This window comes from Phacochoerus africanus, chromosome 8 (genome assembly GCF_016906955.1).
Source record: "Phacochoerus africanus isolate WHEZ1 chromosome 8, ROS_Pafr_v1, whole genome shotgun sequence".
NCBI classification, from domain to species: Eukaryota; Metazoa; Chordata; class Mammalia; order Artiodactyla; family Suidae; genus Phacochoerus; species Phacochoerus africanus.
Window position 1 is genome coordinate 4601652 of NC_062551.1, and position 22563 is coordinate 4624214.

Here is a 22563-nt window from a genome sequence, read left to right on the forward strand (position 1 = left end):
CAGCCCCTCCCCAGCCCCGACCCCTAAAACACACCACGCCCAAGTCTTGGTCCCCACAGGGCCTGGCACCTACCACACAGCTCCTTGGTGTCCACATGGCTGCAGAGAGAGAGAGAGAAAGGGGGGGACTCAGGGGCAGGCAGGGCTGTCCTGTACCCTGCCCCCGTCCTGCCTACCCTCCGCAGCAGGGACAGCCCAGCACGGCTGGCACAACACCTGCCATGCCTCCTCTCTCCATCCTAGAGCAGGCACCGTGAGCCCCGCTTTATAGATGAGGGAGCTGCAGGATCCACATCTGTGCGCCTGTCTGACCCCATCACCAAGCCACCCACCCGGATCCTCTCCCGTCGTGAGCTGATGGGCCAAGCCAGGGGCTGGGAAAAGGGCGGGCAACAGCCTGTGACTGTTACAGACTGTTGACAACTCTTGTGTGACACGCGCCCCAGGTCCCGGGCTCTGTCTGCGGGTGGGGGTGGGGGGTGCCCTCTTTGTCCTCATTTGAGCCCTGGGGTCCCACATCCCTATTCCTGTCCTTCCTCAGAGGAGGCTGAGCACAAGAAGGCCACCCCGGCTGGTGAAGGTGCACGAAGCAGCCTCAGAACCAGAGGCAGCGGTGCCACGCCCTAGGGGTAGGTGCCCAGGGACTTGAGTCTTCCCGCAGTTCTGCCAACCTTCCCTTTCTGGGCCCCAGTTCCCTCACTGAGAGAGGATGGCCTGGCCTAAAGAGCGTACTGGGGGAACCCAGCTTCCACAAGATGCTTCTGGGCATAGGCTCCCGGTTCAGGGGCTCCGTGAGCCCTGTCTTAGACATTCCCCTGAACTGCATCACAAAGTAAAGGTTCTGACAAGTCCTGCAGAGAGGGAGCCTGTTTGTACTTAAAGTAGCCTTGTACCAATCTGAGTCAGGTGGACTGTTTTGGGTGGAAAAACCTATTTAGAATCCCGAGGAGGGAATGTTGGAGAGAAAACACTTAAAAGATCTGAGCTCTGACCTTCGCTAATGGGAAACCCACCCCACCTGCAATCACACAGCCTCCTGCCAGTGCCTCATCTCCTGACCCAGCTGCCCAAATAAGGATGAATAAACCAGCAGCACCTGCCTAGCCCTTTCAAGCTCCCCAGGGGGCTGCAGGAACCGCTCAGAACCTCCATCTGGCTCCAAAAACAAAGCCCTCCCCTGGAGTCTGCAGCAGGAAGCTGGTTCTTTGAAGTGGCCTTTCCAGGCCACCTGCTCCACCCTGGCTCCCAGAACACTCAGCCCCACCTCTGGTCCAGGCCACCCCATGCTGGGTCCCCCGCCTATGGGCCTGGTGGCAGCTCCCTATCCAGACCCTCTCTAGGCTGTCTTTGCCAGCTTAGCAAATCTGCCCCCAGCAGCCCCCAGGAACTCAGGTCTTCATCACGTGAGTGGGGCGGAGAAGGGGGCTCCACCCTCATCCTGCCTGGGGGGTCCCACAGAGAGGGCGAGGCTGAAGTTCAAGTTGGGAAGGGTCGGGGCCTTTCAGTACAATGTGTACAGTGCACTTGACTTAGCGATTGGTAAAGGCCAGGGTTTGTGGTCAACTGAGCTGCAGACTAGGGTTCTCACTGGAATGCAGAAAAGGCAATTACTTAGGCACGGACCGAGGAGGAGAGTTAAGGCCTGGGTGAGGATCAGCTGACCCTGGGATCCCGTAAGGCTCAGGACCACAGAGTTTATAGGAAGGCGGCAGATAAGCACGAGGCACTGGGGACAGAACTGGGCTGATTTCTCTAATCCCCCACTTTGTCATCTTGTGTATATTCTGCAAAATCCAGGGCCTCTCTCTGCGAGACCGCGTGTGCCCGGCACAAACACTTGCCAACGCGATATCGATCTGTCCACTGCCCAGATGGCCCTGGCCAGTGGGGACCAAAGAGATCTGACTTGCGGGTGAGTGAGTTTGGGGACTTGGGGGTCTCCTGCCCCTCCAGGGGAGTGGAACAGTGGAGACGGGCCACAGGGGCGAAGGAAGAGGCCGCCCTGCTCCAGCCCGGGCTCCTGGCTCACTTGGTGTTGTCAGCATCGATGGTGTGGAAGAGATTCTCCAGTTCCTTCTCGTTGAGGACGCCGTCTGCAAAGAAGAGCTGGAATTCCTCCAAGGACAACTTCCCGTCATCTGCGAGGAAGGGGGGGGAGGGGGAGCAGCTGGTCTAAGAGATGGGACACCCCCAAATCCAGACAGTTCCCAGCTCAACAGAGAAACTCCAGCCAGGTCATCCCCACCCGCCCGCTAATTCCCCAACTAGCAGATAAACTCCAGCTGGGCTCGTCCGTGCTCGCCGCGCTCACCCAAGTGAACCAGCAGCCTCCAGGTCACAGAGATCAACTCAGCCAGCTAATTCCCAAACCCACGGACCAACACCCACTTACAAATGGTCCCCAAACCCACAAATGCTGGGGCTCATTCTACCTGCAGTCAACAAGCGGAGCAGACCTGCACCTGCCAGGCAATCTCTGCTCATCCCCCGCCCGCCTGGAGGCAAGGGTTACAGCCCCACACCTGCCAGAGGCAGTCTGGTGACCGCTCTTGCTTCCTAAAGCCCAGCTCATCTCCGCACTTACATCATTGCCAGCCCAGCCCCCAGGCCCTGCCTCTGGGGAGGGAACGACCGCACCCCACTCTGCCTTTGCAGGGTCCCATGGGAGCCCGCTGCCCGCAGTGGCGAGGGGCTCTCGGGAGTTCTCACCGAGCCACGGCTGCGGCCCTGAGGATGCCCAACCACAAGCGGACGGGTGCCAAGCCCGGGGCTGTGGCTTTGGGATGGGAGGGGCCCCACAGCGGACACAGGCCACCTGTCCTAGGGCTTCCCCCCAACTCACCTCCCTCCACGTGTCGTCACCCTGGGCGCCAGTGTCTGCTGGGGGCCGGCTCACGGGTGGGGGCAGCCTGGTCAGGGAGGGAGAGGCTCCCAGCAGAGCTGTGTGGACCCCTCAAGCTTCCGGCCTCTGCTCCTCCCACCGGGGCAGTGCTGCCCAACACCCACCTCCCAACCCCACCCCCGCAGCCATGCCCCCTCCTCAAGGATCTTAGACCACTTCCTGCTCCTCCTTAAAGGAGCCGCGTCTGTCGGGGTGCCATGGAAGTCGAGGCAAAGGGTGAGCCCGCTCCTCCCCCTGGGACCTTAAAGTTAGTGCCCATGAGGGGCTGTCACCAGGGTTCGTGGGGACATGAGGCCTGTTCCCAGCAAGCTTCCCGGGGCTGGTGAGAAGGAGGCAGCCCCCCCTCGGCCTTTTGCCCCAGGGACTGCCTGGGCACACTACAGGCTCAGCTCTGTGACCTCAGCCCCGTCACCACGCTCTCTCAGGGCCCGTGTCCCCAGCTGCAGGTGGGGAAAATCCTCCTGGCACCCCAACTCTGGAAGCCGTCGTGGGGACACGGGGACGGGGTGGGGCTCTGGTCTTGGCAGCTGCTGGGGGGAGTCAGCACACCCTCCCAGCAGCTGATGCGTCTGAGAGCCTCGTAAACAGGCCTTGATCTGTTAATAAGTTCGAGTCCCACCCCGCGTTTCCCGGGGGTTTCCCAGCTGGTGGGGGGAACGGCAGACCCCCTTCTATTACATCCAGCGAGTCTGCAATCCACACCCTCGAGAGCCCACGTGGCATCAGTGCAGATGAGAAAGAAATGCCCCTTAGTGAGGCGCTGCTGAGCATCAGGGCCTGCGGGGGGAGGGGAGGGCGGGCCAGATCTGAGGCCCTCAGTTCTCTCCAGGTCCGTGCCTGGGTGCAGGGCACCACCTGCCCAAACAGATGTGGCCGACCTACCTGGGCCAGAGCAGAAGTCCGTTTTTAAAGGCTCGGGAGCTTAAAGCAGGGCAACAGGGGAGAGAGACCCTGACACCTTGCGCCCTCGTGGTGGCTCCCCTCTGGCGACCCCGACCACGTGTGCACAAGATGGGCAGGGGCAGCAGCCAGTGTGCTTCCCAACACCCCGGCTCAGGTTTCAATGTCACAGGCAGAGAATGAATTTCTAACTTTCAAAAACCACCCCCCCCTCCCCGCACCCGATTCACACACAAAGCAGGCACAGAAGCCGACCATGAAAAGCGCAGGATACCAGCTGTGAAATACATAAACCCTCAGTTGTGGCTTTTCTGCGAAAGAGACTTTCCAGGTTGCCTCTGGCAGGACTGATGGTGACCCAGAGTGCAGAAGTGGGGCAGAGCCACGAGCTCGGCGTGTTCGCACATCCAGTCCTCTCAGCATTCCCCCCGCTTCCGCCCCCCCCCCCCACGACAGAGCAGAGCGGCACAGAGTGGTTATGGGGCTTGCCCAGATCCCACAGCGGGAGCTCAAATCCAAGCCCCCTGGCTCCTGAGTCCATGCTCCCAACCCAAGCTGGGGCGGGGTCTGGTGGCAAGACCCCTAGCCACAGGCCTCCACGGAAAAGGGGAGGCCAAGGCCGGACTCAGTGGAAGTGGGTGGGATTGACTGGTCATGTCTGCCTGTCCTGGAACCTCCATCCCATCTGCACTCAGAACAGGCAGGGCGGCCCGCCAGGCCACCTGCACACAAAGGCTGCTTGGTGACATTTCCCTCGAAGGTCCCACCACAGCCCTAACGAACCCAGATCGGCTAATGAGGGAAGCAGCACCTGCCCCCGCCTCTGTCCAATTAAGAGAAGCGAGCAGGCCTGGCCCCTCCGGGACCTGGGGTGGCGAGGTGGGCCGTTTGCTGGTGTCCTTGCTCATTAGCACGAGTTCAGCCTCAGCTGAGGTGACCTTTCAAATGCCAGGAGTCTGCCAGTGTCCCTGTCCCCTGGAGAGCCATGCAGTCTGGCACTCACCCCTCCGCGGGCAGCCACACACCCTTCTGGGCCCCAGAGGCCAGGCTGCCAGGCAGGCCGCCCACTTTCCCTGGGGGCTCACACCTGGTCTCCACCTCCAGGAAGAGGCCTCTGTCCTGGGAGCCACCCCCGCCCTTGCTCTGGGATCGCAAAAGCTCCAACCTGAGGCCCAGGGCGACCCTGCACGCCCCTCCTCCACTCCAGAGCCTCTCTCTGTTGTGGGCGCCCGGGGCACAGCCAGCACCCACCTGTGTTAAACGTGCGTTTGTGCTTGCACGCCCGCCGTGCCCACCTCTGTCTACACGCGCACTCCGTCCACACCTGCTCCCACTCCCTCGCCCTCACAGTGTGTGCAGACTGTGCTGGGCTTATCAGAACTCCCTGTCCTGCCCTCAAATGAGGGTCTGCCATCATCCGCTTGTCCTCTAGGACCCTAGATCCTGTCACCTCTGAAATGGGGGTGACTCTCCTTCTCCCACCAGGAGCCCATGGAGCATCCACGAATGAGGAGGTCGAGTAACGTCTTGGTGCCTAATGGATGCTCCATGGCCACGGGCGGTCCCCCCCTAGCTGGGAAACCCCCGGGAAACGCAAGGTGGGACTCGAACTTATTAACAGATCAAGGCCTGTTTACGAGGCTCTCAGACGCATCAGCTGCTGGGAGGGTGTGCTGACTCCCCCCAGCAGCTGCCAAGACCAGAGCCCCACCCCGTCCCCGTGTCCCCACGACGGCTTCCAGAGTTGGGGTGCCAGGAGGATTTTCCCCACCTGCAGCTGGGGACACGGGCCCTGAGAGAGCGTGGTGACGGGGCTGAGGTCACAGAGCTGGTGGGTGGCTGAGCCTGTAGTGTGCCCAGGCAGTCCCTGGGGCAAAAGGCTGAGGGGGGGGCTGCCTCCTTCTCACCAGCCCCGGGAAGCTTGCTGGGAACAGGCCTCATGTCCCCACGAACCCTGGTGACAGGCCCTCATGGGCACTGGCTTTAAGGTCCCAGGGGGAGGAGCGGGCTCGGCCGCTGCAGAGGCTGCAGAAGTCACGTCAAGGGTCCCTCCAGCTGTGCTCAGGGGGCCTCTGATTTGGGGGGCACAAGCAAGGAGGATGAACCCCATCTCTGTCTGAAGGGTGATACCCACCCACACAGACACACACTGACACACACACACACCCTCGGTATGCACAGCAGTAGTTACAGAGAGGGCCATTCCAACCCCCAGACACACACTCACCCCCCCCCAAAGCACGAGTGGAGCCGCAGAGCCAGGCGCACACGGCCGCACTCCCAGCAGGGGGCGAGTCCGTCTCCTGTAAGCCAGCAACCACTTACTGAGGACCTACTCTGTGCTCAGAACGGGGCTCATGAGGACGGGGACAAGCCCAAGTCCCTAAATGTAAAACCTCAATCTGCCAAGGACCGTGGCCAGCACAGCCGGCCTCACACTGAAGGTCATGAGAAGCTGGTGGCAGGGATCCAGCCCCCAAACCCCTTCTCAAATCTCGAGTGTGGTCCAGCCACGATGCCATGACAACGTCTCAAGTGCTGCCAAAGTCCCCACCGCATCCCTCTCCTTCCTCCTTGCTGCTACGGAGCTGCTGCTGAGGTCCTGTGTCCCAAGAGGCCTGAGAGGGGCCACTGTCACATCCGGGGAGGGGGTGAGATGTGGAGACCCCTGGGTACTGGCTGGCAGCCCAGGCCTGTGCCCCAAGGTCTCCTGTTTTCCCCCCATCACCAAGCAGGGACAGGTCAAAGTAACTCCCAGGGCAGGAGGGAGGGGTGCGGGGCCGGGTGGGCGCTGGCCTCTTGACCTCCAGCCCACACCCCTGTTCCCATCCCCACCAGCATGGGCCTTGATACGAAGTATCTTCTCAAGGAAGGAACAAATAAACTCTGAGCACCGCCTGCCTCTCTTTTGAAAAGTCTGCCACCCATGTCTCCTCGCTGCGTTTTCCCCACAGCCCGGGGAAGTAGACAGGGTAAGTGTTATTGCGCCACTTTACATATGGTGAAACTGAGGCCTGGAGAAGGAACATGCCTTGGTTACAGTCCACGGAGAGCTGCTTCAGGCCCGAGAAAAATGACCATGGTATTTATACAAAAGCTGGAATGCTCTCTGTGACCACAGGTTCAGGTGGGTCTCAGGAAGCCCTGTCACCCTCTGGCCTCCCTGGAAGGTCAAGGGTGGAGCATCTCTAGGAGGTCAGGAGTGGCACGTCCTGAATTCACTGGCCACAACGACTGTGGTTCACCTTGCTGGGGAGGCTGCATGACGTGCGGAAAAGCTTCCAGGGGAGGTCCATAAAGCCTGCCTTCAAGCAGCTGGGTGACCCTGGGCAAGTCACTGAACCTCTCTGGGCCACAACAGAGTTGAAAGAACAGGGGCCACATCGCCGACTCTATCAGGTGGCTGTGAGGAGGAAGTGTGCCAGGGCCTAGGAAGGGCCTGGAGAGAGGCTGGCGGCTTTCTGGGCCCCGGCCTGGGTTGCTCTGGGCCAGCCCCACTGCACGAGGTTAAAGCACGCTGAGCAGGTCCCCAGGCATCACAGACACCTGCTCACTGAGTCTACATGGCATCCCTACTAAGAGGAACTACGGGAGTCCCGTCGTAAGATAAGAGGCACGGAGCAGAGGCACCCTCCGAGGCCCGCTCTCCCAACCAGAAGGAGCCAGGTTCTCATGTGGGACAGCCTGGGGAGGAAACTCACCATTTTTGTCCGCACGGCGGAAAATCTGCAGAGAAGAGAGGTCAAGTCAGCGTAGGCCCCCCCCCCCCGGGGGGGCCACCCTCCATTGGCTTCTGACAGCTCCACCCCAGGGTGGGCTGGGGGAACCTGGGCCCCTCCTCCCTTCCTGGGGACGAGACCCCCGCTGGGATCCAGGGGCGGGGAGGGTGTTGCAGGCAGAGGCCCTCCCCGCCAACACCCACACGGAAGCAGCCGCCCACCCTCCCTCTGTGCCGCCAGCCTGCCCACAGCCGGGCTGACACACGCACACATGCGCACGGATACAGGCGCACACCCATCACATGCTCGCGGGCGTGCTTCCAGAGCCAAGGGTCCAGGCGCTGCACCCAGTGGGGGACACTCGGTCACATACACGCAGAATTCCTGCCCCACGGATGCAGCCACTACCCTAGGAAGCCAGGTTTTCTCCAGGGAGGTTGGGTTAAGTCTGAACAGAGGTGTCTGCTAAGGGAGCCTGGAAGCCTGGCGACTGGACCACTCAGGGCGGGACTGGATTATCTGGGGAGGGGGTGAGGAAGTGGGTAGGAGCAGGCAGCCAGGAGCTCGGATCCAGGTGCAAGGTTCTTACTCCCTCAGGGGAGATGGGGGGGGGGCAATCCCCCTCCAGCCTCAGCTGAGACCAGGTAACTCCTCCTCCTGGTGTTTTGGGACAAGGTAAGCCTTGCTGATGGAAGGAGGAGGGGAGCCACCACCCGCCCGCAAGGTGTGACCATCATGCCTTCAGGGACACATTTCCCGGCCCCTCCCAGTCCCTCCAAGCAACTGGGCAGCATCCCTTATCAGGCACCTGGGGCTGTGACAAACTGAAGTGGCAGCTCAGGAAGGCTTCTCAAACATCCCCCTTCCCTTAGCTGAACCCTGAGTCCGGAGCACTGGGTGGAGCCACCGTGGCTGGGGCAGAAAGGGGAGCAGTGATCAGAACCCCAGCCTGAGCAGTCCACACACCAGCTCCTGACCGCAAGGTTCCTGCAGGCTGGGGTCCCCCTTTCCGCGCCTGCGCCAGGCAGGGGTGTTAAACAAGTGAGTGACACCATCACACGATGTGCCCCCTCACACTCGCTCATCACCCCATTTCACAGATGAGGAAACAGAGACCGATGACCAGCTTGGAGGACTCTGGAGCCCACCTCCTGTCCTGCGAGAACCAGGAGGGCAGCCCAAGGCTTCCAGCTGTGAACGGCGCTGGGGCTTTGAGAGAGGGAGGGCACCGCTGTGCAGGTGCATTCAGGCTGTGTGTGAGCGTGGGTTTGGGGAAAATGGACCTACAGGCAGTCGGAGCACAGACGCCCCTTTCCTGCCCATCCCCCTCGTCCCAAGCCCGTTATGGGCTCTGGGAGGAAGGGAAGGAGAAGGAAAAGCCACGCTCCCCCACGCTCACAGGGATGTGTGGTCCACACGCGCATACACGACACACCTCTCCCAGAAACCCATGATGCCCGCACCCGGCACCCCATCCCCAAGTCACCTGCCACACAAGGCTCTCAGTGGGACATGCACACCCCAGCACCATGCTGTCACCTGGGGGGCAAGGCCCCCTCCACCCCTCCCTGCACTCCCCGGGGGGATGGCTCCCACCCCAGCAGCCACCCACCCTGAAGAATCTCCCGCTCACAGTGGGGTGCGGGTGGAAGGGTGAGGTGGGGTACTTTGGGTCCCAAGAGGGGATGGGAAGGGAGGAGAGGGAGGGCGGGGAAGGGAAGGAAGGATGGAAGGGGCTGAGAGAGGGGTGGGGGTACCCAGAGCGTTCCAGGCTCAGGGCAGATGGAGGATGGTGCCAGCTCCGCCGAAAGGAGAGAAGACATGGGAGGGGGCTTCGCTTTTCAAGAGGCGGTGCCCGGGCCAAAAGGGTATTTGGGGATGAAAAGGCAAGCGCTTAGAGTCTAGAGCCAGGATGGGAAAGGTGGGGCCAGAGCTACTAGGGGTTGGGTGGGCGGGGGAGAGGGTCCCAGAAAAGTAGCCACTGCCGCGGGGATCCGGGCTGGAGGAGGTCAGGGGCTCCCGTCCCGGGAAGGGATGGGCGCAAAGGGTCAAGCGCGGGGCTGCGGAAAAGATGAGGGTTTGGCCCGGACAGAAGTAGGGGGGCGGTGGTCGCGGTGTTTCCGGGTCCTGGCTCAGAGAGGTGGGGATCCCGAGAAGTGGAAGGAGAGGTGGGAGAAGAGGGGGTTCTCCCGGTCCAGAGACGAGACTGGACCGGCTTGGAGACCGGCCGGGACGCCGAGGGGCTGGGAGCAAAGCTCTGGGACGCGGAAGGGCCGGTGCGGGTCCTGCTTCGGGCCGCCGAGCCGAGGGATGTGGGCCGGGGGTCCTTGCTCTGGGAGAAGGGGGTCCCGAGGGTCCGGAGGAGGGCGGCGTCGGGGTCGCCGCCGTGGGAGGAGGGGTCCCGGGGTCCCCGGGGTCCCGGCCGCTGCGTACTCACGTCCAGGATGACGGCGGTGCCCCCGCGTGGCGAGGCGGGGCCCGGGCCGGGGCCGGGGTCCGCGGCGGGGGCGGCGGGGACGTCGGGGGCCAGCGGCGCCCGGGGCTCGCCCATCCTGGCTCCCACCCAGCGCAGCAGCCCGCCCAGCGCCCGGCCCTGCGGCGGCGGCTCCCGGAGCAGCCTGTGCGCGCCGGCCCTGCACAGGCGCGCCGCCCGCTCGCACATCGCGCCGCGCCCGCCGCCGCCGCCGCCGCCGCCCGGAAGCCCGCCGACCCCCGCCCGGTCCGCGGTCCGCCCCCACGCGACCCTCTCCCCGGCGCCGCCGGCGCCGCCCGCGCGCCCCGCCCTCCCTCCCTCGGCCCCCGCGGCCGCGGCCACGCGGGGACGGGCCGGCGCCGGGGGACTGGAGCGGGGAGGGGGGGCCGCTCCGCCCGGACCCCGAGCCACGTGCCTGGTGGTCACCGCCCCTACCCTCGGCGGCCGGGCGCGGCGGGCGAGGTGCTGCCCGTGCGGGCGCGGGGTCTGGGGGCTGGACCCCGGTCCAGCCGCCGAAGGGGTTGCTCAGCAGGGGCGGGGTCGTGGGGGGTCTGGCTGCGGGGGTGTGACCCGGGGGGCAGCCCCCCAAAGTCTGCAGCTGCCCTCCCTTCCGAAGGTGCCCCCCCCCCACCTCAGGGGCCGGAGCGCGGTGTCCGGCGAGCCCAGAGCGCCCTCTGCCGGCTCCCGCTCCGGGGATCAGCGCCCACGCACGGGGGCCGCCTCCGCCACTCCGCTGGTACCCACTCTTTCCCGCCACGCCCGGGCACGCCCCCTCAGACCTCCTTCGCCCTTCATGCAACGACCAGAGTCAATCTTCACCCCCGACACCCTCTTCCCCTCCCACTCCTAGCATTCTTCCCTCCATCCGCCGCCCACTAACCCAAAGGATTATAAGAGCTAGGTTTGGACACTGGGTTCCGAGAACAGGGAAAACAGAGGAGGTTTAGTCTTCTGGCGCTCACATCGAGGAACCAGAATCTGGAATGATTCCAGAAATAAATGAACAATTAAAGCCGAACTGCTAGGAAGAGGTGGCACCTTGGGCTTTGAGATGCAGATTTGCTTAAGGCCGTGGAGGGGTATGTGTCAGAAGCGGCTTCCTGAAGGAAGCAGTCCTTAAGCTGTGAGAGTGGAAGGAAGAGGAGTTAAAGGGAGGAGAGCAAAGTGCGTCTGACTGGAGATCACCCCATGCAAAGGTCCTGTGGCAGATACACGTGTGGGGAATAGGATGGACCCACCGAAAGGAGACTGACTGTGTGGCTGGAAGGGAGAGCGGGAGGGGTGGGGGCTAGACTGGAGGGGTGGGAGGGGGCTGGGAGAGCCTCCCCAGCACCCATTCCTTCAACACACCCTTTCCTGACTGTTGTGCTCTGCTCCCACTCAGCGGGCCTTCCACTTGGGGCACCATCCGGCCGTTGTCCCCCCAACCCCCTGGCCCAGGACCTCCTCCCACATGGCCCTGTGCTTCTCCCCGCCACTCCCACTCCCGGCTCCCAGGGCAGGATTCCAGGCACCTGGCCTCCCCAAGCACAGAATCCTCAAGACACAGGCGTGGAAGCAGTTGCTGGTTTTATTCAGGACCCGATTCTGGAAAGAGTGGGGCCCGGAGTCCTCCTGGCTCGGCGCTCGGCTGGTCTCGGTGGTCCCAGCTCACACTGCCAGCTTTTACCCCCAGTTACAGGTCTAGGCCTACCCTGGCCTGCGGTCACTGTTCCCACCCTGGCCTCAGGCTGGGCAGCTGTGGTTTCCCCACGCTTCATCTGAGAGGCCTGTAGCATGGGCTCATGGCCACTCCTGTCCCCTGCCAGGAGAGGTCCCCCTTCCATCACTGGGGCATCCTGGGCCTGGCTCTCTGTCTAGGAGGGCCGTGGGGATCTTCCCTCCACTTTAGGGCATGGGTGCGAGGATGTCGGGCCAGGTGCTAGGGCGGCTTCCTGCCCTCCTTGCTCAGCAGGGAGCTGGCCACAGCCAGGGCGCCGCCCTGCACGAACCGCACGAAGTTGTCCCCGGCCAGCGGCCCCATGGCATACAGGCCCTCCTGGTGGGTGCTCTGGTAGGTGAAGGGGTCCACGTCTATGGGGTTCCTCTTGGCGCTCAGGGGCTGGTCGGGGTCCACGGCGAGGTCAGCTCCGGCCCCCGGGAGGAAGGACAGATCGGGGTGGGCGCCAATGAGGCCCAGCACCAGGGAAACGCCGAAGGCCTTCTGGAGGCCCTGGGGGTTCCGGAACACAGCCTGGCGGTCCTCCTTGAAGCGCAGCACCTGGTGCTCGGGGAGGCTGCAGTAGCCCTCATAGGGGCTGGGCGACAGGATGGACTGCTCCCGCATCATCTGGTGCACCTTGTGGTACTCGGGGTACAGCATCTTGGGCAGCTGGTTGAACACCAGGCCCGGGTCGTCCACGGGCCGGCGGAAGGCGTGGATCACGGGGACGTTGTAGTGGCGGGCGTAGAGGACCGCGTCGGCCGCAGACAGCCCCGCCCCGATGATGAGGACGGGGTCCGAGGATGGGGTCACCTTGCCTGCCCGCGTGGCCGCCTCCAGGGCTGACAGATGATGGTGGACGAAGGGCAAGCCCTCTCCGGGGATGCCCAGCCGGGCTGGGCTGTCAGATGTGCCTGTGGCCAGGACCACGTTGCGGGCACACAGGGAGAAGGGCTGTTGGCTCTGGTCCTCGGCGGTCACGAAGCCGCGCACCTGGAAGAGGGGGCTGGGGTCCTGGGTCCCGGGGCCGCTCGGCTCGGGCATCCCCCAGTCCACGGCCGTGACCACGGCGCGGGACACGAAGTTGTGGCTCAGGCCCTTCTTGATCACATAGTCCCTGTAGTAGTGAGCGATGTCCCCCGCCGTGGCCCGGCTGTTGCGGAAACCTCTGGGGGAAGGACGGGGGGCAGGGTGTGAGTGTCAGAGAGGGGACTTGGTGGGAGTGGACTCGGGGTTATCAGGCAGAGGGGCTGGGTCAGGCCCGGAGCTAGACAGGGGCTGCACCACCGGCAGGCACAGGGCTTTGGTCGAGTGGTTTGTCCCCTCAGGCCCTCAGGCTTCCCTTCGGGAAAACGGAGCTGAATAGGGTGAGGTTCAGAGTGTGGCTGCATGGTTTAGAGTAGAACAAGACCATAAGCGACCGAAGGGTCAGCCAGTACCGTCCCCTCTAAGGACTAAGTCGTATTCTACATAGAGGGGTAGGATGCTGTTTTTATAAAGTTCAGAAACACTCGAAACTCATCTATGGCGTTAGAGGTCAAGAGAGGGGTTCCCTCTGGGGAGAAGGAAGGGGTGGTGATTGGGAGGGGCTCAGGGGGGCGTCTAGGAATAGAGGATGTTTTTTGAGTCTGGGTGGATGAAATGAAGGTATATCTACTTTAAGACGTTTCATCCACCTAGATGCATATGATCGTGTATTTTTCTTTTCTTTTTTTTCTTTTTTTTTGTTTGTCTTTTTGCCTTTTCTAGGGCTGCTCCTGCGGCATATGGAGGTTCCCAGGCTAGGGGTCCAATCGGAGCTGCAGCTGCTGGCCACAGCCACAGCCACAGCAAGGCCAGAGCTGAGCCGTGTCTGTGACCTACACCACAGCTCACGGCCACGCTGGATCCCTAACCCCCTGAGCGAGGCCAGGGATCGAACCCATGTCCTCGTGGATCCTAGTTGGGTTCGTTTCCTCTGAGCCATGACAGGAACTCTGAAAATTGTTTGTAAAAGGCTGTCCTAAGCAGCTGTGGCTTGGGGTTATTTGTGATAACGGAGCGCTGGAAGGAATGACAACGCCGTGACTGGCCAGAGGGACCACTCGTGGGCAGAGAGCACGCCTGTCCTGGCTTCGACCTCCTCGGCACAAGGCCTGGCATGTAGGAGTCACTCCGTGGAGATGCCTGCCTTCCCTCTGGAACATTCCATGGCCGTGTGAAAGGATGGGTGTGACCACTGTGTGGTCCTGCGATGCACTGTTACATTTTAAGAGCAGGAGAGAAAAGCTACGTCTACAAGCGACGTTCCTGTCAACATCTCGCCACACAAGCCTCAGTGTCTTCCTGCCAAGTCTGCAGGGACCGTCTTTGTGTCAAAGAGACAGACAGTAAGCCCTGGAGAGGCGGAAACTGAGTTGCCGTAGAAGCCGACTGCCTAGGGGGTGCAGGGGACAAGCACCCGTCAGGGCCCCCAGGGTGGAGGGAACGCTGCCCAGGCGGCGGCCCTCTGCCCTGACCCCGGGCAACTTTCCACCCTGCACCCCCGGCCGAGCCGGGGGTGGCATTCGCCCGGCCAGTGATGCCACTGCCTCTGGGGCTGCAGCGTGGTCATCACGCAGCAGGAAGAGATGTGGCAGCACTGAGGACAAGTGTGGCCTTGGGGTCACTTGTGTTTCTTTTCTCAATTTTCAGTTTTCTACAGTATAGTTATGTTTCTAACACAAAAACATTGAAAGAAAAAAGTTGGAGTTCCTGTCACGGCTCAGTGGTTAATGAATCCGACTAGGAACCGTGAGGCGGCGGGTTCGATCCCTGGCCTTGCTCAGTGGGTTAAGGATCCGGCATTGCTGTGAGCTGTGGTGTAGGTCGCAGACTCAGCTTAGGTCCCGCGTTGCTGTGGCTCTGGCGTAGGCTGGTGGCTACAGCTCTGATTAGCCCCCTAGCCTGGGAACCTCCAGGTGCCATGGTGCAGCCCTAGAAAAGGCAAAAAGACCAAAAAAAAAAGTTGATCCTATTAGCTGACCTAGGGAAAAAGAGACTGTTCCAAGCCAGAATAAGTGGGAGGCCAGAGGACGGGAGCCTGGGCAGGGCGTGGGGGGACAAGGCCAGCTGTCACCCCCTCTTAGAGCCTGGGAGGCCACAGGGAGGTTGTGTGGCAGAAGCACTGGGCAGCAAGTCCTGGAGAAGCCAGTTCTGCTGCTCTTGCCCGCGTGGTCTCGGGTGAGTCCCTTCCCTGGGCCCAGCCTCAGCTGCCCCCGGAGTAGCAGGAAGGGGGGGCTAGATGAGCTCAAAGCCCCTTTACCTCTGGATCCCAGGTTCAATGTCAGGGGCGGGCCTGGGTCTTCCCTGCCCCCCTTGGGCTTTCCAAGGAGGCCTTACCTTCGCTTCCTGCACATCCAGTCCTTGACCTGCAGGTCTGGGAGCCCCATCCACTGGCCTTGGCTCAGGGTCACCATGGAGCCTTCAATGGACTGGGAGGAAAGCAGACCAATGTCAAGGCCTTGGCTGGCCCCCAACCCACTCAGGGCTAGAGGGCGTCAGGGGTGGGGGCCCTTAGCTGGGGCTGTCAGGGGAAGGGAGCAGGGCGGGGGCGGGGGGGGGGGGGACGAGGGGGAGGAGAGGAGGCAAAGGCAGGGAATGGGAGAGTCCTCACCCCAGTTACATCTACCTAAGACGACCTGTCGATTCGGCCCAAGTCCCCACTCACATGCCAGGCACCCCCAGGCAGGTTCCGGCCCAGGACCAGGTGGGGGATGGCTCGCTCCTTCTGGTACTTCCAGGTAAGGACAGACTCCGTGTTTCCCCCAAAGTCTGTGTCTGGGCGCAGGAGGGTGTCAAAGAGCAGGGCCACAGGGCTTTGACTCCGGCCTTCAAGGCCTTCGGACAGATAATCCAGGTCCTGGCACAGGGTGGTAGTGGGGTGTGGACACAAGTCAGAGGGGCCGCCAAAGGAAAGTGACCTTCCCACAATATCAGAGTGCCAGATAAGCTTGGGAAATGCTGCCTTTCAGAAGGAGATAATACATGGCAGCAAACTAAAGGCACTGACAAGTCCTGCAGCTGTCATGTATGTATAATTTCACCAAACCCAGTGTCTCTCAGCTATACTGGAGTAGGAACATTTTTCTCTGCCAGTTATTCTGAGGAGCTGGTGTCCTGTAGAAGGCATTTTGAAAAATGCCCATCTAGACCAAACGTGGGCTTACTTCCTCATCAGCTTGACCATGGGAGGGGACCGGGGGATAGATGCAGTCTGAGGGGGAGGTGGACGATGAGTGGCCTCCTGGAAGCCAAGGGCATGGGGACGGGTTGGTAAGCCCTCTTGGGCAGGGGTTCTCTGCTTTGGCACCACTGGCAGTTGGGCTGGTTAATTCTCTGTGGCAGGGCTGTCCTGTGTTGGAGGAAATTTTACAGCATCCCTGGCCTCGACCCTCTGAGCCTGTGCTACCACCACTCGGGTTTAGAATCACTAGTTTTGCAGAGGTCAGGCTGGTGTGTATTTGTAAGTGTGTGTGTGTGTTTGTTTGTTTTTTTTTTGGTCTTTTTAGGGCCAAATCCATAGCATATGGAGGTTCCCAGGGGGCCAGGGGTCTAATAGGAGCTGTAGCCACCGGTCTACACCACAGCCAGAGCAAATGGGATCCGATCCACATCTTCGACATACACCACAGCTCACGGCAACACCGGATCCTTAACCCACTGAGCAAGGCCAGGGATCGAACCCGCATCCTCATGGATACTAGTAGGATTCGTTTGTGCTGCACCACGATAGGAACTCCCTGTATTTGTAAGTCTTAAAAGACAGCTCTGATTTCTCTTTGTCCAGCTTCTGCCTTTGGTTCCGTGGCCTCTCACACATTTGGTCTCGTGTCTCGCAAATGCATCCCTTTGAGCTTAGCCTTGGGCAGGTGGGTCTCCCTCCCGCCTTGCCTGGAGCTCTGGCTCACCTGGTCCATGATGGAGACCCCTGGCGCCTCGCTGAGTTTCCTCTGCAGCAGAGGGTGAGGGTGGACGGCATCTGGCTTCACATAGGGGGTGTAGCCTGAGAGCAGGTAGGACAGGCAGATGCCCGAGGGACCGTTGCCTGGGGGGAGAGGGCCGCGTTTTGGGGAGAGGGCGGGGTCAGAGGGGCAGCATTTTTTGGGGGGAGAGGGCAGGGTCAGAGGGCAGCGTTTTAGGGTGTGAGAGACCACCGCCAGCCAGGGCTTGGGTCTCCGTGTCTCACTCACTCACAAAAATAAAAATAAAACATGTATTAAGCCCTTCGCATGTGCCAGGCGTGACAACAACTGGTAACAAACTAAGGGAGAGTTGCCGAGAGCCGACCAGGGCCAGGGGCTCTAGCGCAATACTGCTTTGGAAACAACCACCGACCTTTCCCGAGTGCTTACTATGTGTCAAGCTTTGTGTGAAGTCATTTTAATAATAACAAAATGATGAGAAACCGACAGCCCCTGCTCCTGTACCAGGCCCCTCTGAAGCCCTGAAGCGCAGGCATTAACCCACGGAGCTTTCCCAATGATTTCAGCCAGGCGCATGCTACCTTTTCTCCTTGAGGAAGCTGGGGCACAGAGAGGTTGAGTGACTTGTCTGTGGTCACACAGCAGTTTGATGGAGATCCTGAGATTACTAAGAACTAGTCCAGTCCTCCAGCACTGACGGTGTGTTCAGTCAAACAGGTGTGCAAAACTGTTAGAGCCACAGGCGGCTACATGCTCTGGGGGACTAGCATGGGGGCCGGGGTGCTCCGGAGGGGTGCAAAGCCCTCTGTCGGGCTGCCTGCCTCAAGGTCTGGATGAATTGCCTCGCTTATCAGTGGCACTTCTTGGGCAATTAAGCTCATGACATCACTTCTTATCTGTCTTTTCCCTCTCTTTTTATCTGTCTTTTCTCTCTCTTCTTATCACGTGCTGTTCTGAGACTTTCTTACACGTGGACAACGGGATGAACCATATGAAATCGCACAGGCTCAGCTGTTTTGTTTGTTTGTTTGTTTGTTAGTGTTGTAGTTGGTTGGTTGTTTTGGCTGTGCCTGCAGCATGTGGAAGCTCCCGGGCCAGGGGTCGAAGCTGCGCCACTGCAGGAAGCAGAGCCACAGCAGTGACAATGCTGGATCCTTAACCCACTGAGCCACCAGGAAACTCCTCCAATGTTTTTCACTTACAAAAATGGCCATTTCATGTGGTTCAACCTGCCCCTTGCCTGGAGGGAGGGGCCACCCGTCCCCCATTTTTTGCAGGACCCCCTGCTTTGGCTGTGTCCCTGTCACTCGGCAACCCGGGCACAGGGAAAGCATGGGACAGCGCAGGCTTTGCACCAGGCCCCCCTCGCCCTGGCTGGGCAACCTCTGCAGGTCACTCTGCTCTTGCCTCACGGGTTCCGGGAAGGACCACGTGGAATGTTTGCTAAATTGTTATGCACAGCACCGGACGCATGGTGAACACCCGTGGCCTTGCCCACTCCTGACCTCTGACCCTCGGGGCTCAGTGCAGCCCCTCCCCCACCCTGGGCGGCACTCACCGATGATGACGACCGGGAGGGGCTCCGAGCTGCTGGCACCGAGGTGGTCCTTCCTCCAGTTGCTCATGGCCGTGGCTGGCAGGGCCTTAGGGCTGGCAGCCGACCTGGGGAAGGGGTGGAGGGGCCACTCGGTGAGCCTGGGTGTCACACGGGAGCTTTCCAGCTGCAGGGTGGCCCTCAGGACCAAGTCCAAGGTCCTCCCTCAGTCACCAGGATGACACTCCCCTCTCACACCGCTGCATTCGAAATGGGCCCAGTTATGCAGGGTTCTCTTCCCCGGCCTGGTCACCCACTGTGGGCAAGCCCTGCCTAGCACTTGGGTGACGGCCGCCACCTCCACCTCACAGTCCAACCCTCAGGTCTTTGGTGGACCTGGCCCTGGAGAGGCGCCTCTGAGCTGGTGACAATGGGCCCATTCCCAGACCTCTCTGGGTCTCAGTTTCCCCATCTGTAAAGTGGAGATAATGTCTCTATCCTTGTAGGGTTGTTGGAAGGAGGCCACACTGAGGGGCTGCACATGACGCCCCTTGCCTGGAGCAAATGTGCCTCTGGGAAAAGACCAGAGAGCTCCCTGCCTGCTCCAGGGCTAGGGTAGAACAGGCCACCGAGGGGAATCTGCAGAAGCCTGAGCCCCTTGGTTGGGAGAGAAATGCCGCTAAACCAGCTCGTCTCTGGAGCACCAGCGCCACCTGCTGGCCACAGGCTCACACACACGAGGAAGGTGCAGACCCACCTTCTAAACACACACACACACACACACACACACACACACACACACACGGAAGGTGCAGACCCACCTTCTGTATACACACACACACACACACCCAAACCCAGCTAATAGGTGCACCGACCTCACCCACTGTCCTGCAGCCTTGCCCTCCCCAGGGCCACAAAGCAACATCCGCACTGAGAGTGAGGAATGGGTGAGCATTTATACTTCCTACGGCCCAGGAACTTGCCATCTTTTTTTCTCCCATCCTCCTCACACTGACGATGCAGAAAGCACCTTGGGGCTGTTATCCCACTTCACAGGTGTGTAAACTGGGGCTTGGAGAAGTTGCACAAGTTGCTCAATGTCATGCAGCCGTTTTTCAAACCCAGGGTCATTGGGGCCAGGGCTTTGCCTGAATGCACCCCTCGGCCTGTCCCTAGGGAGACCCGAGCCAACAGCAAGTAAAAGGGTGTGTGGGGGCGCAGGGGATGGAACCCCAGGGGCAGCCAGGGATAGGGGACCAGGGCTGCTGGCCCTCAGAATTCTCCCAGAGGAGGTGGAAAGCTGGCTTTTGCTCTGAATTCTCTGAGTTGGAAAAGGGGGCAGCTAACTCACATTTTTAGAAAACCTCGAACAGGCTGATGAGACAGAGCCAAGGCCAGCACATGACCTCTGATGTATGCAGAGTGACAGCAACACCAGGCGGGCAGGTCCCAAGCAGATGGACAAGGGACAGCTGCTCAGAGAGGCCAGCGAGAGGACGGGGTGTCACTGCCACAGCAGCAACGGGTCTTCCCACCGCCCTTTACACTTTGCAAGGAGAGAAGCTTGCATCTAAGTGACAGCACTGTGGCCTCCCAGGCAGCCTGGGAGGTGGGTGATGTCACCTCCGTCTGGCAGGAGAGGAGAGGGAGGCTCCGAGGGTGAAGGTCAGGGATAGTGTGGCCTTCTCCATGCCTGGATGCCTGCAGGGGCCACATCGTTTGCCTGGAGAGAGGATTCTGGGGCGACTGATGACAACACCAGAAAATGACAAACATGTCCCTACTTCTTTGGAAGCTGGCTAGGTGCCAGGCAGGCTCAAAACACTTCATGCGCCTTAAATCATTTCATCTGTGCTAACTGGGTGGTTACAGTAGTCTCACAATCTCTCCCATATTACAGATGGGGAAACTGAGGCCCAGCGAGCTTCTCACAGCTCTGGGGAAGAGGGCTGTAGTTCCCAGAACACTTCCACTGCTCCCTTCAAACAGCCCAGGGCCCTGCACGCCTCTCCCTCACTGTCCCCAGGACAGGCGACAGCAGGACGCCTGTGCTGTGTTTGCTAAATGCCCCCTAGGCCTCAGCTCCTTTAATCTTCATGGAACCCACTTTACAGATGGGAAAACTGAGGCTCAGGGAAGTGAAACCATGCCCCCGAGGTCACGGAGCCGGTGAATAATGAAACCAGAGTTTGGTCCCTGAGGGCTGCGACCACCTAGACACCCCATAGACACCCCCCCAACTCCCGCCGCCCTTGAGCGTGCCAACCCACCCCTGGTACCCACGCGAGGGTCCTTCACCTCTCTTGTCCCTTTGAATCCTCCCACCGAGTAAGGAGGGCACTGGTGGACAAGGAATCAGAAACCACTGCCCCCTTTTCACTGTTCCAGGAGGCAGAGGGGCCCCACTGACCCCCAGGGCTTTTTTGGACTCCAAGCCCAGTGCTCACTGCCAGAAGCTTCTGGATGCCACACACATGAGGTCACCACCCAGAGGCTGACCTGAGAGATCACTTCCTGTGCAGTGATGCAGAGACCTGAGACTTAAAGCTATCAAACCTTTGTACAAGAACGCACGCTGCCAAATTGCATTTGGAAGTTTAACTTCCTGTTTCTTTCATGCTTTTAGTTTTGTGGAGTGGGAACGGTCAGTTTTTAATGTGAACTCTAGGTTGGAGTCCCTCTGGTGGAAGACGGCAAACGCCGCCGAGGGAGAAACAGTTCACGTTAAAAACTCATTCAAATTCACACACACAAATGAGCTTTAAAAGGAATGGGAATGATTGCACCTTGGAAGGATGTTTCTTTGGAATTTGTGGCATTGCTGGTTCCAGGGTTGTGAAAGCTTAAAGCTGCTCTAAGACTCGGGACAGCTGCGGGGCTACATTTATTGAGCATGCCTGGTGGCTTTTTTGCTCATTTCACTTTAATGACAACCCTCCCATCCCTTTTGCCCAGAGGGAAGAACCCGGGTCAGGAGGGAGCAGGTGTCTTTCTCAGGAATGTCGGGAGGCCACGCCCCCAAGCCCAACTCCTGCCCCGAGATACCTGGCGGAGGAACACTGTACGACAGGGGGAGGATGAGAGGCTGCTCCCTCAGCCCCAGTGCCACCTGCCATTAGTCACCAGGATGAGCCCTCACCTCCCTCCAGAGCCTCCCGCATCTGGTTCCCCGGACCCCTGGGACCCCACTCCGCATTCCCGGCAGCCTCAACCCTCCTGCGAGACGCCAGGTCCCAGGTGCCTGGGGGCTCTGCCGCCTGAGAGCAGGAGAGGCGAGGACCGAGGCCAGTACCCAGTCTGCCAGCGGGACCCAGTGGCCTCGGGCGCCGGGCAGCCTGCCCAGGCTGGCCACACCTCTCTTTCCTACCAAGAGCAGCGTCACGTGGGCTGGGGTGTACTCGGGCAGGGCAGCGGAGGGTGCCGGGCACCTGGAGATGGGCATGGCCAGGAGGGGTGGAGGAGGGACCCGGGGTGGGAGGGCGACCGTGCCGGCCGGGGGAGCCAGGTGGGCCGCCCCTGGGGGCCTCCTGCCTGGCTCCCGGCCCCTGCCGGTGATGGGCCACCTTCTCCCGCCCCCATGCCTCGCCCTGGCCACTCACCTTATTAGGGGGATCGAGGACACCGGGAAGCTTGGCTGAGTCAGGCACTAGGAGAACCAGGGGTCACGGCGCGGGCCGAGGGAGCAGGACGTTCAGTACCCCGTGGGGATCCAAGAGGCTGCAGGAGGCTGGGAAGCCAGGGTATTTCAGGGCCTGGGAAGAGGCGGGCGGTGGGCGGGGCCAGAAAATCACTTTCATAAGCGTGAGTCAGCAGGGGCCCCTGGATGAATGAACTTGCCCTTCTGGAAGGCAGGAGGTCACGTTGCCAGCCCTGGGGACGGACTTAAAGCGCCCTCCGCCCCCACCGCCACCCCAGGCAGGGGCCCGTGGGTGGCCCCGCTGAGCCTTTCCCCTTCTGGAGGCGGGACCGTCCTGCCCAGCACGCAATCAAGGCGGCCCCTTGAAGTGGAGAAAGAAGTCCCGGCCCTCATTCCATCTGGTTCTACAGGTGTCTCCCCTCTCTACCGGCCCCCGCCCCCCCATAACATGCCCCCTGATCCCAGCTCAGCCACTTCCGGAGCAGCCTGCCTCAGTTTCCTCATCTGAAAAATGGGCTACGGGCGTACGTTACAGCTTCCTCTCCTGGATGGATGTGGTTTCGACGATGTGGTTCTTGGTGACCAAGCCTAAAACATGAAGCCTGCTCCCTGGTTCCTGTCTTTGCGCCGTTAATCTTCCTCTCTAGCGTGTAGCGATGAGCACCGCGCCTGGTGCCATTTCTTATTATTTTATTGTCGCTCTCTCCCCATACCAGGGTTCTGGGTGGCCGGGAAGTGTAGGTGTGTCTGCTT

The 22563-nt window shown here is 60.9% G+C and overlaps 2 protein-coding genes across 4 annotated transcripts in view; both read right to left on the minus strand.

Annotated features, from left to right (window-relative positions):
- NECAB2 (N-terminal EF-hand calcium binding protein 2) overlaps positions 1 to 10194 on the minus strand; it is a 42427-nt gene extending 32233 nt beyond the window's left edge. For 2 of the 3 annotated variants that reach the window (XM_047790985.1, XM_047790984.1), the window contains exons 1-4: positions 9959 to 10194; positions 7504 to 7528; positions 2030 to 2138; positions 74 to 99 (exon numbers count right to left, since the gene is read on the minus strand). In XM_047790985.1, the coding sequence (XP_047646941.1) occupies positions 74 to 99; positions 2030 to 2138; positions 7504 to 7528; positions 9959 to 10183 (385 nt within the window). In that variant the 5' untranslated portion in view covers positions 10184 to 10194. Of the gene's footprint in view, positions 1 to 73; positions 100 to 2029; positions 2139 to 7503; positions 7529 to 9958 lie in introns of those variants that run through there. The other variant, XM_047790986.1, reaches the window with a different exon arrangement.
- Positions 10195 to 11546: 1352 nt separating this feature from the next.
- OSGIN1 (oxidative stress induced growth inhibitor 1) lies at positions 11547 to 21871 on the minus strand. Its single transcript, XM_047788860.1, has 6 exons — positions 21773 to 21871; positions 18198 to 18301; positions 16625 to 16761; positions 15385 to 15576; positions 15057 to 15148; positions 11547 to 12864 (listed from the first exon to the last, which is right to left on the minus strand). Exons 2-6 carry the CDS (start codon positions 18262 to 18264, stop codon positions 11916 to 11918), a joined length of 1437 nt encoding a protein of 478 aa, XP_047644816.1. The 5' UTR covers positions 18265 to 18301; positions 21773 to 21871; the 3' UTR covers positions 11547 to 11915.
- Between the last annotated feature and the right edge of the window lie 692 nt (positions 21872 to 22563).